This window comes from Myxocyprinus asiaticus, chromosome 30 (genome assembly GCF_019703515.2).
Source record: "Myxocyprinus asiaticus isolate MX2 ecotype Aquarium Trade chromosome 30, UBuf_Myxa_2, whole genome shotgun sequence".
NCBI lineage: Eukaryota > Metazoa > Chordata > Actinopteri > Cypriniformes > Catostomidae > Myxocyprinus > Myxocyprinus asiaticus.
The window spans coordinates 6,493,875-6,512,182 of record NC_059373.1 but is presented as its reverse complement, the minus strand read 5'-3'; the positions used below and the strand labels follow the sequence as shown (position 1 = coordinate 6,512,182).

Sequence of the window (18,308 nt, the reverse complement as noted above, 5' to 3'; positions counted from 1 at the left end):
TTTTGACCATTCTTCCAGAAGCGCATTTGTGAGGTCAGACACTGATGTTGGACGAGAAGGCCTGGCTCGCAGTCTTCGCTCTAATTCATCCCAAAGGTGCTCTATCGGGTTGAGGTCAGGACTCTGTGCAGGCCAGTCAAGTTCTTCCACACCAAACTCGCTCATCCATGTCTTTATGGACCTTGCTTTGTGCACTGGTGCGCAGTCATGTTGGAACAGGAAGGGGCCATCCCCAAACTATTGCCACAAAGTTGGGAGCATGGAATTGTCCAAAATCTCTTGGTATGCTTTCAGAGTTCCTTTCACTGGAACTAAGGGGCCAAACCCAGCTCCTGAAAAACAACCCCACACCATAATCCCCCCTCCACCAAACTTTACAGTTGGCACAATGCAGTCAGACAAATACCATTCTCCTGGCAACTGCCAAACCCAGACTCGTCCATCAGATTGCCAGATGGAGAAGCGTGATTTGTCACTCCAGAGAACGCGTCTCCACTGCTCTAGAGTCCAGTGGCGGCGTGCTTTACACCACTGCATCCGACGCTTTGCATTGCACTTGGTGATGTATGGCTTGGATGCAGCTGCTCGGCCATGGAAACCCATTCCATGAAGCTCTCTACGCACTGTTCTTGAGCTAATCTGAAGGCCACATGAACTTTGGAGGTCTGTAGCGATTGACTCTGCAGAAAGTTGGCAACCTCTGCGCACTATGCGCCTCAGCATCCGCTGACCCCACTCTGTCATTTTACGTGGCCTACCACTTCGTGGCTGAGTTGCTGTCATTCCCAATCACTTCCACTTTGTTATTATACCACTGACAGTTGACTGTGGAATATTTAGTAGCAAGGAAATTTCACGACTGGACTTGTTGCACAGGTGGCATCCTATCACAGTACCACGCTGGAATTCACTGAGCTCCTGAGAGCGGCCCATTCTTTCACAAATGTTTGTAGAAGCAGTCTGCATGCCTAGGTGCTTCATTTTATACACCTGTGGCCATGGAAGTGATTGGAACACCTGAATTCAATTATTTGGATGGGTGAGCGAATACTTTTGGCAATTTAGTGTACATACATACATAGCTCTAATCATGAGGGATTCATTCTTCAACTCAAAGGCCTTAGGGAGGAATGTAATATGTAAAGCTAAACATGGTGGGAAAAATGCTGCTTTCTGTCTAATGCATATAGTTGCGTGCACCAACGTGAGAAATTTCTGTCAATCATCCGATCTTACCTCATGTGCGTGCTTATAGTAAGTTACAAATTATGTGATGTAGGCAATCTTCAATTGTCAATGAGATCAAAATGCTTCAAAGTAGGCTAAACTCAGATCTTGTCCAATTAAACCTTTTTGTACTTTGATAGATTTACTGTAGTCACATTTCTTCCAACACTGTGTGATGAAACTGTTTTGCCCCTTTTTTTGTCTCAGATTTTTTTTCTTTTTGAGTTATAAGTAGTATAATTTTACTCTATAAATGAGTGCATCATATTATTGAGTCAGCTACTGGCCTAAAGGTATTCAAGAGCATGAGATGTTGGGTTTCACTACAGTAAAACTGGCAGTGAGAAAAAAATGTCCACAAATATCTGAGCATGTACAGAGCTGCTCTTGTTCGAAAAAAGTTTTGGGGGGAAATACAAGCGTCTTTCTTACTATCAATCACCAAATTTCTTTGTTTAGCGTCATCTTTTGTGATATATCCTGACAGAATTCCTTGCTGTCAGCAATTGTTTGATGAAAATAAGGTCAACATATCCTTCCATGTCAAGTTCACCCAAAACTGTGGTTCAGTTCCCATACCAACATATAAAAAGGACCTAGAGTTTCTCCTCGGTACTCACTCTCCAGCCAGAGCAGTGTAAGACAACCAACCATCATCCACATGGCTACCACCTTCTCCAGCAGCAGCTTCATCTCCAGCAGGTCATCAATGGGCTCCTCTCGTCTCTCTGTCTCAAGTGGAGGAGGTGGCAGCATCAGCACCATGAGGGCTGGCAGCGTGTATGGGGGTGCAGGAGGTTCAGGAGTCCGGATCTCCAGTGCTTCTCGTTCCTTGGCCAATAGATGGTCAGGAAGTGGCTTTGGTTCTGCAGAAGGCTTTAGTGGAGGATTTGGTGCCTCTGCAGGAGACTTCGGTGGGGGATTTGGTTCTGTTGCAGGAGGTGGAGGTGCAGATGACAGCATCGTTGGCAATGAGAAGTTCCCCATGCAGAATCTTAATGATCGTCTGGCTGCCTACCTGGAAAAGGTGGGCACCCTTGAAAAGGCCAATGCTGACTTGGAGTTGAAGATCTGCCAATTCCTTGGGAGCAGGATCGCCCCCACTGGCACTGGCCACAATTTTTCTTCCTTCCTGGCTACTATCAGTGACCTCCAGGCTAAAGTAAGTCTAACTAGACCCTTCGTGGCTCCTACAACAACAAAATTGAATAGACTGAGTAACCTTAATTCACAATAAACAAACAAAACAAAATGTCTTATGTCTTGTTTATATCACCACATCCTATCAAGAATACAATTTTGAAGATTTCGTAATAAAATAGACCATTTTATTTCTTGTTTTTTCTCTCAGATCTCAGATGCCCTGCAAGTAATGAATACAGTCCACCTCAGCACTGACAATGCTAGCTTGGCTGCAGACGAATTCAGAATGTATTATTTATATTTATTTGTTTCCTTATTCAGATATGACTAAAAAGATACAGTTGTGCTCAAAAGTTTGCATACCCTGGCAAAAATTGTGAAATTTTGGCATTGATTTTATTTAAGGATAGTGATCATATGAAGCCATTTATTATCACATAGTTGTTTGGCTCCTTTTAAAGTCATAATGATAACAGAAATCACCCAAATGGCCCTGATCAAAAGTTTACATACCCCTAAATGTTTGGCCTTGTTACAAACACACAAGGTGACACACACAGGTTTAAATGGCAATTAAAGGTTAATTTTCCACACCTGTGGCTTTTTAAATTGCCAGTGTCTGTGTCTAAATAGTCAATGAGTTTGTTAGCTCTCACGTGGATGCACTGAGCAGGCTAGATACTGAGCCATGGGGAGCAGAAAAGAACTGTCAAAAGACCTGCGTAACAAGGTAATGGAACTTTATAAAGATGGAGAAGGATATAAAAAGATATCCAAAGCCTTGAAAATGCCAGTCAGTACTGTTCAATCACTTATTAAGAAGTGGAAAATTCGGGGATCTCTTGATACCAAGCCAAGGTCTGGTAGACCAAGAAAGATTTCAGCCACAACTGCTAGAAGAATTGTTCAGGATACAAAGAAAAACCCACAGGTAACCTCAGGAGAAATACAGGCTGCTCTGGAAAAAGACGGTGTGGTGGTTTCAAGGAACACAATTCGACGATACTTGAACAAAAATGAGCTGCATGTTCGAGTTGCCAGAAGGAAGCCTTTACTGCGCCAATGCCACAAAAAAGCCCGGTTACAATATGCCCGACAACACCTTGACACACCTCACAGCTTCTGGCATACTGTAATTTGGAGTGACGAGACCAAAATAAAGCTTTTTGGTCACAACCATAAGCGCTATGTTTGGAAAGGAGTCAATAAGGCCTATAGTGAAAAGAATACCATCCCCACTGTGAAGCATGGTGGTGGCTCACTGATGTTTTGGGGGTGTGTGAGCTCTAAAGGCACGAGGAACCTTGTGAAAATTGATGGCAAGATGAATGCAGCACGTTATCAGAAAATACTGGCAGACAATTTGCATTCTTCTGCACGAAAGCTGCGCATGGGACGCTCTTGGAATTTCCAGCACAACAGTGACCCTAAGCACAAGGCCAAGTTGACCCTCCAGTGGTTACAGCAGAAAAAGGTGAAGGTTCTGGAGTGGCCATCACAGTCTCCTGACCTTAATATCGTCGGGCCACTCTAGGGAGATCTCAAAAGTGCGGTTCATGCAAGATGACCAAAGACTGCATGACCTGGAGGCATTTTGCCAAGACGAATGGGCAGCTATACCACCTGCAAGAATTTGGGGCCTCATAGACAACTATTACAAAAGACTGCACGCTGTCATTGATGCTAAAGGGGGCAATACACAGTATTAAGAACTAAGGGTATGCAGACTTTTGAACAGGGGTCATTTCATTTTTTTTTTCTTTGTTGCCATGTTTTGTTTTATGATTATGCCATTCTGTTATAACCTACAGTTGAATATGAATCCCATAAGAAATAAAAGAAATGTGTTTTGCCTGCTCACTCACGTTTTCTTTAAAAATGGTCCATATATTACCAATTCTCCAAAGTTATGCAAACTTTTGCGCACTACTGTAAATCTGATACGTAAGTTATAATGAAAAAAGACAATTTCTGCTTAAACGTTTCTGTAGGAATAAATAAGCAGTTCTATTTCACAGATATGAGAACGAGCTGGCAATGCGTCAATCTGCGGAGACTGATATTGCAGGGCTGAAGAGTGTGCTTAGCAACCTCAACATGAGCCATAAAGACCTCAACCTGCAGATTGAAGGACTCACTGAGGAGCTGGCTTACATGAAGAAGAATCATGAGGAGGTAGTAAATCCTTTCAAAACACACTAGTCTCCATAATGTTTTAAGGCAAGCTAAAACACTCCAAAATGAGGTAAATTTTAGATGTTTAAAGATGAACTCAGTAATTTTTTTTTTGCTCATTAAAAAAGTTGTAATTGTAAAGCATATGTATACAATTTAGATAGAGACAAGAGATGTCTGTTTTATAAGCTGTTTTATTCTACATGGAGAGGGTCCCCTCATGGGGGCTGCCAAGTTAGGATCACATGACCAGCCAAATACTTGCTTAATCTGCTTTAATGCCTTGTTATTGGATACATTAACTCATGGGTTAAATGAATCATAGCTAACTGTAAATAGTGAATTTCTACAATAACATCTGTAGTGGAAAACTACTGTTTGAATGATGCTACATCCAGGCCCCTAGGCGTCAGTGTAAGTCCAAGATCACATATTCAAAAAAATACTGAGTGCACCTTTAAGAAGTTATTTTCTCAGACAGGAGCAAAAATCTTGTGTTTTACTGCTTTCCCCTTGGAAGTAACTGAGATGTTGACAGGTTTCAAAATAATGACATTCAATGTCAAGAAATACTGGTGGTGATGTGTAGATACTTGGAATTCTCTGTTGGAAATATTTGTTTTGACATGAAAGGCACATCCAAATATTATATATGATATCTTTTCAGGAACTCTTGACTGTACGTGATCAGATGAGTGGACAGGTCAATGTGGAGGTTGATGCTGCACCACAGGAAGACCTTACCAAAATTCTAGCTGAAATTCGTGAGCACTATGAGACTGTTGTAACCAAGAGCCAGAGAGATCTTGAAGGCTGGTTCCAGCAGAAGGTTGGTTCAATCCACAACCTCACTCTACGTGACAAGCTAAAAAATCATTATCAGTGGAGCCCAGCTCAAATATCTTGAAATGGCAAAACTGAGGTCCATTTTATAGTTAATGAAAGCAAAGCAAACCAAAAACATTTACACTGAAATGAAAAAACATAAAAACATTGGTCACAAAAAAAAAATCTTGCAAAGATTCTGAGACAAAAAGACACAGAGCATCCACATTATAACTCAATGGTTTAATGCTTATTTTGCAGTCTGAGACCCTTAAACAAGAGGTCGTAGCAAGCACAGAGACTTTCAACACAGTGAAGAGCACAGTACAGTCCCTAGAGATTGAGCTTCAATCTCTCCATGCCATGGTGAGTGAATGTAGAAAAAAGTACAGAGTCTCCAAAAAGTATTTGGACACTTAAGCTACATAAAAATGTATGTCATTGCATTAGATAAAATATCAAAAATCCAAAATGAAAACAAAATAAATTTGGGCCATTGTAAAAAAATAAATAATATCTGTACTTTTAAAAGAGACAGTTTCTTTTGGTGTCCCTACCTCCCTATCACAGAAATCATCCATGGAAAGCACCTTTGCTGAGACTCAAAATCGCTACTCCATGCAGCTCTCTGGCTACCAGATGCAGGTAATGACTCCAAGGCATAAAGCTAAGAAACTTATTAAAACTTACAAACAGAAAACCTCAATGTAGGCAGCTCACTAATATGACTTGTATTAGGTCTAAAAGTTCAGTTCTCTCCCCTCGGGCTTGTAGGTAAGTGGAATGGTAGGACAATTGGTGCAGCTCCGTGCTGATCTGGAACGTCAAAGCCAGGAGTACCAGAAACTTCTGGATGTCAAAACCAAACTGGAATTGGAGATTGCAGAGTACAGAAGACTGCTTGATGCTGAAGCCAGCGGCAGGTAAATCATAGACCACTTTTACATGCACATTTTTAATTTAAGATCTGCATTCTGGTTAAGCCTTTATACTGAAAATTTAATTTGTGTCCTCCGCATCTATTGGAATATCCCTGTGTAAATGTAATGAGCATATTCCGAATTTTACTGTACACTGTACTGGAGTGTTTACTGAAAGTCACTGTAAAAATGTTTTGTCAGATAACCTGAAAATGTGCTTCATGTATTAACATCTGAATTAACTGGTTTTATTCAAGTCAAAAAATGTATTTCATCTGCCTATGTCAACCTGGATATTTAGTTTACACCAATGAAAGTAATTTTTATAAGTAGAAATAGATCCTCGAGGTCACAAATTGCAGGTTACCACTTCAGTGTAATTTAGTCTTGTTACTTTGTATTCATGTCATTGCCAGAATTACACAAGAGTGCAATAAATAGCAAAATATCTGTATAAATATTGATTTTATGTTCATTTCTTTGAATATTTGCAAAAATATCTCTGCTTTGTGCTAAAAAATTTCTTCTCAATTGCTTTATATAATTAAAACAAATTTTTTTTTTAAATAATTGCCTGTTTCAAGTACTGGTACACCCAGGTTTACTTCACTTCGGACATAAATAGAAATCACAACAGACATATGCTTGCTGTCATAATATTGTCAAAAACAGAATATTGGCTTAATTAGGTTATGACAGTAAAGTTAATAAGTTAACATGACATATGCATAATCAGAATGTGAACTAATTCCAATTATGATAGAAACATTCGTGTGAATGTCATACTTGACATTTGTTTGAGGCTTTGTGAAAGTATAGGGTTTTAAACAAGAGTTAATTCTGTAGTACAAATTGGGCATTACAGGTCTAACTGGTTTGGCCATTTTGTCTCCTACCAGCCTCTCAATCTCAGCCGGCTCCAGCTCTACATCTACCAGCAAAACAGCAGTAATCACTGTCATGGAGAAGGTGATCGATGCAAAGGTGATTTCTTCCTCTTCAACATCCCTTGTTAAATGAAGCATACCAGACTGATAATATTTGGGAAATGCACCAGTAGCTCCACTAGTGCTGTCAGTGTGGTGGTTGACTTTGAGCACTTGCAAAAATAAAACTAATTTCAATAAAACATTTATGTGTTTGTGCCATTTATTATGAATATATCAAATGTATTACTATTTATTTCAGTATTAGCAACAGTAGTTGATAAACCTGGGATTAGAACGAAATGCTTAAAAAGGTTTCTGGTATGGGCTTTTGTCCTGTTCAGGATTGGATTGGTGTTGTTCTTATAGCTCAATTGGTAGAGCATGGTGCAAGCAATACCCAGGTTTACTTCCCAGGCATCACACGTACTGATACAATTGATACATTTCCAAATATAAAGTAAGAAGATTTAAATAAGGGTTTTAAAAAAAATTAAAAGTAAAATCCAACAATCCAAATACATACTAATCCAGTCAGAAAACTTGCTGATAAATTGCACACTATTTGACTTCTCAAAGAATGCTGGCTTCACTCTGTCATAATTTTTAACCACACATAGTAGACAAACATCATTATAAGCTAAGAAAACAAATGTAGTACTGTATGTAAGACTGTAAGTTATGTGAGTAAATCACAGAGGATTATATACTTCATGGAGGATTGGTTTTCTTAGTAGCTGACTTCAGACAAAAGCATCTGCTGAATAAGAAAACATTTCAATAAATGAAAATAATGATAGTGGGAGTAAAACAAAGACTCTTGTTGAATGTGTCCATCTAGTGGATAATTGCTGAAAAGACCAGCACAGGGTCACCATTACATTGTTTCTTGGATGCTGGTCACCAGAATGGGATGCTTGTGTGGTGGTATTACCATCAGTCTTCTTAAATAGTTCACCAGCTAGGTGTCCTTAGACAACCAGCTTTGCCAGAAAGACAGAGCTGGTCAAGATAACTTTTGCTGACTAGCTTGGATATACTGGTCCACCCAAGGTGGTCTATAATACCTGGAGTGAGCTATCTGACAGCATTCCCATTCAATCTCAATGGAAGTTGATTGGCTAGCGCATGCAGCCCCAGAAGTATGCGACTTGCATGTTGCCATTTTTACTCAGTTCTGGAAACATTTTTAGTCATAATTTTCAAATTTCAGCAAATTACTCCAGAACCACAGGGAAGTGATATCCTGATAATACTGACTGGCTAATGGCACCACATGAATGTGTCAACTCAATCTCAAGAGAATTTATAAGAATAGAATAAGATGTCGAAATCCTGAGAAATCGAGTTGACTTGTACAAAACGTACAACTACTACTGATGTGTTCCTCTGAAGAAAGAGTAATAACATGGTTTCAAAGTAGACTTCTGGCAGTTTATCGTAAGTTTAACCTCTAACCTAAACCGCTTCCATGGCGGTTTGGAAAGCGACAAGGGACACATTACAGGTTATTCACATACATAAGTCTTTTAATTGCACAATGAGAAACAAAATGTGTCCACAGACACTTCCTTTATTAAAAGAAATCGTTGGATAGGAGGCTGGCAATATTGTATGCGTGTATTGTATTGATTTTAAATTTACGTCGTAACTGCCAGCGCCGGAGCAAACCAACCAAACCCTGACCTGGTCCACCAGTTAGCAGTCACCAGCTTAAACCATCTTAAGTAGGTAAATAGGTTCTAGATTTTTTAATAATCAAGTAGCATTAATCACACAGATCACACTGATCTTATGAAGCAATAATATTAATCACATACTGTAAATCCTAGTGACTCTACTGAATTAATAATATTAATAAAACAGACCACAATGACTCTATACTGAAGTAAACTTGGAGCACCAAGAAAAAATGGGATAAGATAAGATAAGAAAAGGGGCATTAGTCATCAAAGTATGAGGTCATATAGTGCATAAAAGCTGTGAGCATTTCACAAGCTTGACATTTCACAAGCTTGACATTTCACAAGCTTGACATTTCACACCTACTATGTTTTAAGTGCATTGAAAGGTCTAACTGGAACAAAAGATGTTTCTGCCTCTGTCAAATACATCAATCGCAAAAGAATTATAATATCAGCCTAGACTAGCCCAAAAAAGAAACCTGGTTTTGTCAGTAAGGATAAATCCCTTTCTTTGTGACAGGCCTATGCCAGAGGAGGTGGCAACAACACATTCTATTGAATATAATTATTGAACTGTAGGTGTTGGAACCAGTCTTTAAAATAACGCTTTTATGGCATCTCTCTTGTGGAATTTTTTTTTTTTTTTTTTTTGGCTACTGGATTGTATTCTTTTATTAAGTATTAATTTTGAACTCCTGCACATATATATATATATATATATATATATATATATATATATATATATATATATATATATATATATATATATATAAAAGAATAGTAACACCACTCAAACAAAGACAGAGATAAATAATCGACAGTGGAGTCAAAGAATTTATGTAGCAAAACCAGATTGCAAAACTTTTGTCTGGACAATATGTCCATATCTTGATAGTTTTCTGTAGAAAAACATGTGGACATACATGTGGACAGTGACATTCAATGGCCCCAAAAGTGTTTGGGCATTAAGCCACACTTAACTGTAAAAATCAAACTTCAAGTTTGTGAGATAAACGCAATTTCAAAGTCGACTGAACTATCTAATATAGAAAAAAGATATGATTATTAAAACAATCAATAAAGTCAATTTTATTCAGGGTGTATTTTTTTGAAAGTCACAATCAGGGTGATTAGTGCTCACTTTGATGAAGTTTATTCAGTTGATGTAATGTCTACAATTTTGAAGTATTTGTTTTCACTGGACCAATTGTTTGGTGCCTTGGTGGGTCTGACACATGAGCTTCTGTAGTAATGTAGATCTACATTTACATTTATGCATTTGGCAGACACTTTTATCCAAAGCAACTTACTGTGCATTTATTACAGGGACAATCCCCCTGAAGCAACCTGGAGTTAAGTGCCTTGCTCAAGGACACAGTGGTGGTGGCTGTGTGGATTGAACCAACAACCTTCTGCTTACCAGTTCTGTGCTTTAGCCCACTACACCACCACCAATCCTCTCACAAGACACTCTGATCTGTTTATAAAAATGTTCATATTATATTCTTTTTCAAGAGTGTTGAAAATGATGGACAGCTGCACTTAAAAATGCAATTTTATTTAACTTAATAATAATTACTATTTTTGAGTTTGCTGAATTGATTGTATTGAGTTTGTGGAACTTACAGTCCAACTTGAATTTTTAAGTTGGTACAACTAATTTACCTAAAGTTGAGTAAACTGAAATATGCTTTGAAGCTGGTTGCTTTACTTTTTAAAGTTAACTTTTTTAATTTTTTAAAATATCAGACTAAGTGGCATCTGCAAACAAAAGCTGCTAGAGATTTTCTCAGAACTAACTTCACGTCAAAAGTAACCACAGGTGCAGTTCATACGAGCATGTTTCATTAATGTTTGACAACCAGAAATTGACCAAATAATTTTGTCTCAGTTATTAACATTGTAGTTTTATCATTTAAACCTTACAAACTTTTTTTATGTTTTACTTGAAAAGTACTTATGCTATCTTCCTTAAAAAATAAAAGCCACTTGGTTTGATATTTCATCTAATGCAATGCATTACATCCATACATTTTAAAGTGTGGCTAAAGAATCCAACTACTTTTTGTGCCCACTGCATTCTCAAAGATAAACACATGTCCTGATTTGTAAAACTTGTCCTCTATTGTTCAATTGACTTTATGTGTGACCTTTCATTTATTATTATTGGAGAGGTTCCAGCAAACATGTGGTAAGATGTCATACATGGAATTCCATGCATTGTGTCTTGTATTCAAATGTACCCTATAAAAGAACCAGAAATTCTCCTTTCTCCACAAACTGTTTTGCCAGAGCAGACATAGACACAAAGTTTCGATCAACATGGCTTCCAGCTACTCCCGAAGCAGCTACATGTCCTCCAGTGGCTCCCTGGTGGGTGCATCAAATAGCTCCACCCGGATATCCATGTCAAGTGGGGGAAGTAGCCGCATCAGCTCCATGAGGGCTGGCAGCATGTATGCGGGTGCAGGAGGCTCAGGGGTCCGCATCTCCAAAGCCTCTGTTGGAGGTTTTAGCATGTCAGCATCTGCAGACAACAGCGTCATTGGCAATGAGAAACTCACCATGCAGAGCCTTAATGACCGTCTGGCTTCCTACCTGGTCAAGGTGCGCTCCCTCGAGAAGGCCAATGCCGACCTGGAGCTCAAGATCCGTCAGTTTGTGGACAGCAAGACCTCCCCTGTTGCTCGTGATTACAGTGCATTCTATGCCACCATACATGACCTTCAAACTAAGGTACAGAATGCCATCAGGGCACAATAATATGGATGGGAATAAAATGGGAAGCATCACTTAGAATGGGTTGAACATTATAAATTAATTACATATGCCAGAATTTTCCTGACATGTATAAATTTCATAGAATTTATAGCTGCCATGTAGCTACAAATTAAAAACATAATAAATTATTGGCTGCAACTTGTTTATTATTAGTATAAATATTGACTATATGTAATAAATATATAAATAATTTTTTTAAATATATTTTTATATGTTTATATAATCAGTTATATATGTAATCTTTATAAAATATATAGAACAGATCAGAACAGTTTGTGGAGAAAGGAGAATTTCTGGTTCTTTTATAGGGTACATTTGAATACCATCTTACCACATGTTTGCTGGAACCTCTCCAACTATATATACATATATAGATATAGATATAGATAGATAGATAGATAGATATTATACTGTGGGATCAGTGAAAATATTCAGATCTGAACTACTGACCCAACCAGACTAGCAGAAAAATCCATATTGCTGATCCCTTGTTATCTTTCTCATAGTTCCATAATATGTCAATTCTGTATCCATATGCATGCAGAAATATTCTAAACATGGAAAAAAATATTTACTTCATGTATTATTTTTTTATAATATGTCTAGATCCTGGCAGCAATTAATTTGAAGGGTGGAGTCCATCTGAGCATTGACAACACACGCCTTGCCATGAATGATTTCAAAATGAAGTGAGTCTCTGCAAGAGTTTCAATGCATTTTTCATGTTACAGACAAGTCATAGCAGAAAATCACAGCACACACACACTTGTTTTTATATCATTGTGGGGACTCTCCATAGACTTCCATGCCGTTTTTGGATTTTATACAGATCTAATGATAATTTCTATACCCTAACCCTAACTCTACCCCTAAACCTAACCCTCGCAGAAACTTTTTTGCATTTTTACATTTTCAAAAAAATATAGTTTAGTATGTTTAATAAGCCATTTCCCTCATGGGGACCGCTGGCTGGGCCCCACAAGGTAGGTGATCCTTGTGGGAACAGTTGGTCCCCACAATGTTGTATAAACATGTACACACACACACACACCCACACACACACACACACAAGAAAAAATGGAGATGCAATGTTTTATGTATTATGATGCTATAGCAGGCAACATTATCTCATTTTGTCATATAGGCTACATTACCAATTATTGTTTGAATTTTTTATTGTTTTCCAGTGAAATGAATGACATCATTTTAATGAGATATAAAGAAATTACCAGCTTTGCTGGTAAGGGTACCAGCCAGTACCACATAATGCAATACTTTTCAGATGTTTTTCATGTCTAAAATGAATGGGATTTAAAAATAGTTGTCACTGAGTTCTAAATAAAGGGTCTGGAGGAACATGCTCATTTAATCCTGTCAATCACAACTTGAAAACCCCTCCATCACCCCAACTCTGCTTCTATTTCTTTTCACTTTACTCATCAATCAAAAAGTCTGGGTGGGGTGTTTAGTGCTTAAGCCTTCAATTATGTTTACCTTTATCTCACTCAACGATTCTATGAAATTGTGAACTCTTGAACTTCAATCTGGAAGTGAATCTGTTATTTTCATGCAGTAATGTTCTTATGTCTGGGTGAATGTTTTTAAATAATATGTTGCTATATCACACAGATTTGAAACTGAGCATATCATGCGACAGTCTGTGGAAGCTGACATCGCTGGGCTGAAACGGGTGCTTGATGAGCTGAACCTCACCAGAAAAGACCTCAGCATGCAGATCGAAGGGCTGAAGGAGGAACTCGTCTTCCTAAAGAAGAACCATGAGGAGGTATAATGCTTCTGTGTGGTTCTTTAAAATGCAGTGTTTACATGCATTAGGGGTAGTTGACATTAAATACTGATTCATAAGGCAAGAAGGTGATTTAAAATGGTGAAAAACAGTTACAGCACTGAAGATATGCAGTTTTTCTTATACATTCATATAAATTTTGATGTTGATTTAAAGAAAAAAAAAGAGTCAGTGGATGTGTTATGTGTCAGTTAAGTAAAAATGAAGCAATTTGTTAGTTACAATTTACTCTACTCCTTTAAAATGCAGGGACTTGTGATTAAACACCACTCAAATTATTGTTTATGATTTGTTATCGTTGTAAATTTTAATGTTTATCAGTGAGGTTACTTTTACTTATGAATAAGGTTGCACATGTCTGTCTAGGATCTCTTGGCCGCACGCACTCAGATGAGTGGGCAGGTTCACGTTGAGGTTGATGCAGCTCCACAGGAAGATCTCATCAAGGTCCTGGCTGAAATTCGCGAGCACTACGAAGCAGTAACAGCAAAGAACCAAAGAGATCTTGAGCACTGGTTCAAGACAAAGGTGAGATTCAAAGTATCACAAGCATACCAATACAGAATACTGCTTTTATTTGAGTTCATTTACATCAGGATTCATGACAAATTGGTGTGCGACAGTTCTTGTTTCAACTGATGTAATGTTCCTCTACTTTTTATTTCAGACAGAGACTCTCAAACAGGAAGTTGTCACCAGCACTACAGATTTGAAATCATCTCGCTCTGAAGTCAATGTGGTCAAATCTAGACTGCAGGCATTAGAAATCGAACTCCAGTCCCTTTTAACCATGGTTAGTAAAAAGTAATTGGAGCCTGATCTCATGAAAATTATGTGACTGTGATGAAATTTTTGCAAAATGACATTATGTGGCTTCTAACTAGTTTCTTGACAGTTCTGAGGCCAAATGTCCACTGTTTGGCGCTAAATGCGAGGTGAGGTTTTGAAGGTGAATGCTCTATCGAGTTTTAAATCAACAAAACTGACCTCCCTACCCTAAGCCTTACACCTAAACCCAGGGGCGGACTGGCCATCTGGAGAACCGTGACTTTTCCCGAAGGGCCGGCCACGAAACGGGGCCGAATGGGCCACGATAAGCTGAAATGAGCCACCACGTTATGTAGAACTGGCCACAAAACGGTGCCGTGATATGCCGAAGGGGGCAGCGATATGCAGAAAAGGACAGTTTATGATAGATAATGTAGATTGTTATCTTATGCAAACATTATAATGCATCACCTTACGTCATGTGCTATAGTAAAGATTTTTGGTATTATTAGATGGCATTGTGTGAGGAACAGTGCGAAAAGTATGTGAACTGAACTGATAATATGCCGTTTTACTCTTGATTTGAAAGGGAATAAAAGTTATTGTTGTTGTAGCTCCTCTAGTGTTCATTTCACCAGAAAACTGCTGCGATACTGTACAACGAGGCATGTAAAAATCATATTGCAAAAATTTAGGTAGTAACATGTTTCTATGAGACCAGATTCTACACATACAAGTGAATAAATATAAACATATACAGTATATATATAATGTAATATACATAAATATAATACAATACATGTGCCCCATAACCCTCCTATTACAATGTGCCTTATTTCATTCAGAGCTTGTGTGTTCTAATCAATGTAGAAATCATCCTTGGAGGCCACATTGTCTGACACGAAGGCTCGTTATTCCATGAAGCTGAGTGGTTACCAGAATCAAGTAAGTAGATTTGCAGTCAACATTAACCTGACATTACTTTGGCATTACTGAATTCAAACTTCATGCTTTATTTCAGAAAATAGTTTTTGATTGTTATGGACATGAACTGTATTTCATCTTAAAGGGATAGTTCAAATATTCTCTAAATCATTTACTCACCCTCATGCCATCCCAGATGTGTATGACTTTCTTTCTTCTGCAGAACACAAATTATGATTTTTAGAAGAATATTTCAGATCTGTAGTCCATACAATGCAAGTGAATTGGTGCCAAAATGCTGACGCTCCAAAAATCACATAAGGACAACATAAAAGTAATCCACAAGACTCCAGTGTTTTAATCCATGTCTTCAGAAGTGATATGATAAGTGTGGGTGAGAAACATATCAATAAGTTGTTTTTTTCTAGAAATTCTTCACCCTGTCCGGTATGGGGCGATATGCATGAAGAATGTGAATCACCAAAAACACAAGTGAAAGTTAAAGTGGAGATTGACTGAAGAAGGCAGGAGAATTTATTGTAAAAATGGTCTTTAATATTGATCTGTTTCTCACCCACACCTATCGTATCACTTCTGAAGACACTGATTTAACCACTAAAGTCTTACAGATTACTTTTATGCTGACTCTTGTGATTTCCGGAGCTTCAAAATTTTGGCACCTATTCACTTGCATTGTTTGGACCACACAGTAGCTCACACCTGAAGAAACCTTTTGTATTCCTAGATAACCTTCCTGGAAGATCAGCTGGTGCAGCTTCGTGCTGATCTGGAACGTCAGCGTAACGAGTACCAGATACTTCTGGACATCAAGACCAGACTGGAGATGGAGATTGCAGAGTACAGGAGACTGCTGGATGGAGAAGCCACGTACGTTTACAAACTATTGATTGTAGCCATCTCCATTTTTGCCATTATGGTCTATCACTGTCTTTCAGGTAGAGTAAGTAGTTGGGTTTATTTTCAGAGACTGGACAAATTGCAATACCAGCCATTGTAACCACAACAGTAAAACAGCACCAATCGGAATTGCAGATATAATCACTGTTTACAAACAGGATTCCTCAACTCGAAAAACAGACAGAACAGCCCTAAACTAATGTCATTGGTTGAGCCAGTGTTGCCAACATAATCTTATGACAACTTGTAGTAACTCATATGAGATGGCGAAATCAAAAGATGTTGTACGACTTGGCTCATATGAATAGGTACGACTTTTATGAAACACAAAATATTTAATCGATGCATAACAGGCATCAAATTTTTAGCTATAGCTTCCAATCCAACACTGTATTTTAAAAAAAGGAAACAAATTTGTGAACAAATTTGGTGACAAATTCTGTATCTATTTATGTAATATACATGACTGATGAATGTCAATAGCCTGTAATATACTTCCCTCATCTCGTTCCAAACCTTTTCCTTTCTTCCGTGGTACACAACAGTTACTGAACATTTTATTTTATTGACAATTAAAAAGGAAAGCCCCATAGCTGTTGCATAAAAAGTACAGTTATTTTGCTCTTGTTCTGTCTTCTACAGTGTCAGAACAGCATCCAGTTCCACTTCAAGAACAAAGGTCATCACAGTTGTGGAAGAGGTTGTAGATGGAAAAGTGGTCTCCACCTCCAGTTCCTCAAACATGTCTGCTGCTCGCAGAGTGATTTCCTGATTTGCTGTAATGTTTCTTTGTGTTTGCTGTATGCACACAAACTAAAACCAAATAACCAATAAAGCAGCATTCTAAAATGGATTCTGCAGGAATGGCCTTTTTTCAGTAACTGTATAAGAGAAGCTAATAGAATTCTACACATCTGAAAAGTGGGGTTACATTTTGTTTTCTTTGCATTGCATCATCATATACTGAGACTCAAACACATACAAAATATGTCTATTATTAATTTGATTAAAATTCACGTGCAGGGTTAAATCTTTAAAGAAAAAGAGCCTAAAGGGATGAATTAAAGATAATAGGGGGGGAAATGGAAGGAAAACAAACCATGCAAGACTTCAGAATGAACTAGAAACAGTTATATATCACAGTTTATGGTTGTGTCCATAATCACATACTGTCAGAAAATGATGAAGTGAAGAATGCACTTTTTGGCCGGTAAAAAGTAAAGTATTTTCTTTAGGTATGCAGGTGAGCAGGGCTGTAGCTAGTGGGGTGAAAGTGGGATTCTAGGAGCCAAAGGTACAGGGGACCCCACAACAAATTCTAAACTGTATTTTTTAATAGGAAAGGGGCCCAGAGCAATGTACAGTCAGGGGGCCCAGATTACCTTGCCATGGCCCTGCAGGTGAGCAGTATACATTTCTGGACATACTTTATCCGGGAATGTGGGCCGAATATATGACGTATAACAATTACAAAAATAATCTACTCTGGTTTTGTAAAACAGGCACAATTTAACCACAAGGAACAACTTTCTTGGTATGGCACTTACAATTGAAAAGAGCCGCCCAATGTTGCTTTTAAATTCAGCGTTATGAATATGATATCTCCTAAGTTCCTATCGCATCATGGTATGGTACAGTGTTCAGTTGATGCGCCTCGCTGGGTGTAGGAGGTCACCCGGTATTTTTTGCCTGCTCTTTTATGAATACTAAGGACTGGGATACCCACTCCATTGGCATACTGTTTTTGGCATACTATATAGTAGGGAAGTATGCATATTCGGACACAGTATAATCAGGGTCAGTATCTAGAATTATGAGTAGATGTGTTCTAAACACTGTTAGCAAACTGTTCAATAATGAGGTGACAGAGACCTCTGATGGCTGACCTAAAAATGACATCAAGACTGTGACATAATACAAAAGACATGAACTGAATTGTTTTCACCAACTTTGGAAATCAAACCTCAATTAGAATATATACTTAATGTTTTATGGCAGATTTTATATATATATATATATATATATATATAAATTACTTATCCACATATTGTACCCTCATAATATCTAGCAAATAATAAATATCCAGCAGTTATGCCAGGACCTGCTAATATTGTAAGTACATGAACAGAGCCTGCTGGATATAAAACATCTGGAGGCTTAACAACACACATCTCAAATAAGTCCATCAGTATGCATGGAAACAAAAGCT

General features: G+C 38.1%; 2 protein-coding genes across 2 annotated transcripts; both read left to right on the top strand.

Annotated features, from left to right (window-relative positions):
• Nucleotides 1-1,873: 1,873 nt before the first annotated feature.
• Nucleotides 1,874-7,399, top strand: LOC127420848 (keratin, type I cytoskeletal 13-like). Its single transcript, XM_051663410.1, has 8 exons — nucleotides 1,874-2,389; nucleotides 2,579-2,658; nucleotides 4,389-4,545; nucleotides 5,213-5,374; nucleotides 5,632-5,736; nucleotides 5,941-6,015; nucleotides 6,145-6,293; nucleotides 7,190-7,399. The coding sequence occupies exons 1-8, from the start codon at nucleotides 1,889-1,891 to the stop codon at nucleotides 7,308-7,310; spliced, it is 1,350 nt and encodes a 449-aa protein (XP_051519370.1). The 5' UTR covers nucleotides 1,874-1,888; the 3' UTR covers nucleotides 7,311-7,399.
• A 3,779-nt stretch (nucleotides 7,400-11,178) lies between these two features.
• Nucleotides 11,179-16,946, top strand: krt1-19d (keratin, type 1, gene 19d). Its single transcript, XM_051663409.1, has 8 exons — nucleotides 11,179-11,637; nucleotides 12,289-12,371; nucleotides 13,312-13,468; nucleotides 13,856-14,017; nucleotides 14,157-14,282; nucleotides 15,128-15,202; nucleotides 15,927-16,069; nucleotides 16,742-16,946. Exons 1-8 carry the CDS (start codon nucleotides 11,224-11,226, stop codon nucleotides 16,869-16,871), a joined length of 1,290 nt encoding a protein of 429 aa, XP_051519369.1. The 5' UTR covers nucleotides 11,179-11,223; the 3' UTR covers nucleotides 16,872-16,946.
• Nucleotides 16,947-18,308: the final 1,362 nt, after the last annotated feature.

Coding starts and splice junctions, on each gene's coding strand:
- LOC127420848 (XM_051663410.1), top strand. CDS start 1,889: ATGGCTACCACCTTCTCCAGCAGCAGCTTCATCTCCAGCAGGTCATCA. Junction 6,016..6,144: donor TCTCTGGCTACCAGATGCAG/GTAATGACTCCA, acceptor TCGGGCTTGTAG/GTAAGTGGAATGGTAGGACA. Junction 6,294..7,189: donor GATGCTGAAGCCAGCGGCAG/GTAAATCATAGA, acceptor GTCTCCTACCAG/CCTCTCAATCTCAGCCGGCT.
- krt1-19d (XM_051663409.1), top strand. CDS start 11,224: ATGGCTTCCAGCTACTCCCGAAGCAGCTACATGTCCTCCAGTGGCTCC. Junction 11,638..12,288: donor TACATGACCTTCAAACTAAG/GTACAGAATGCC, acceptor TAATATGTCTAG/ATCCTGGCAGCAATTAATTT. Junction 15,203..15,926: donor TGAGTGGTTACCAGAATCAA/GTAAGTAGATTT, acceptor TTGTATTCCTAG/ATAACCTTCCTGGAAGATCA.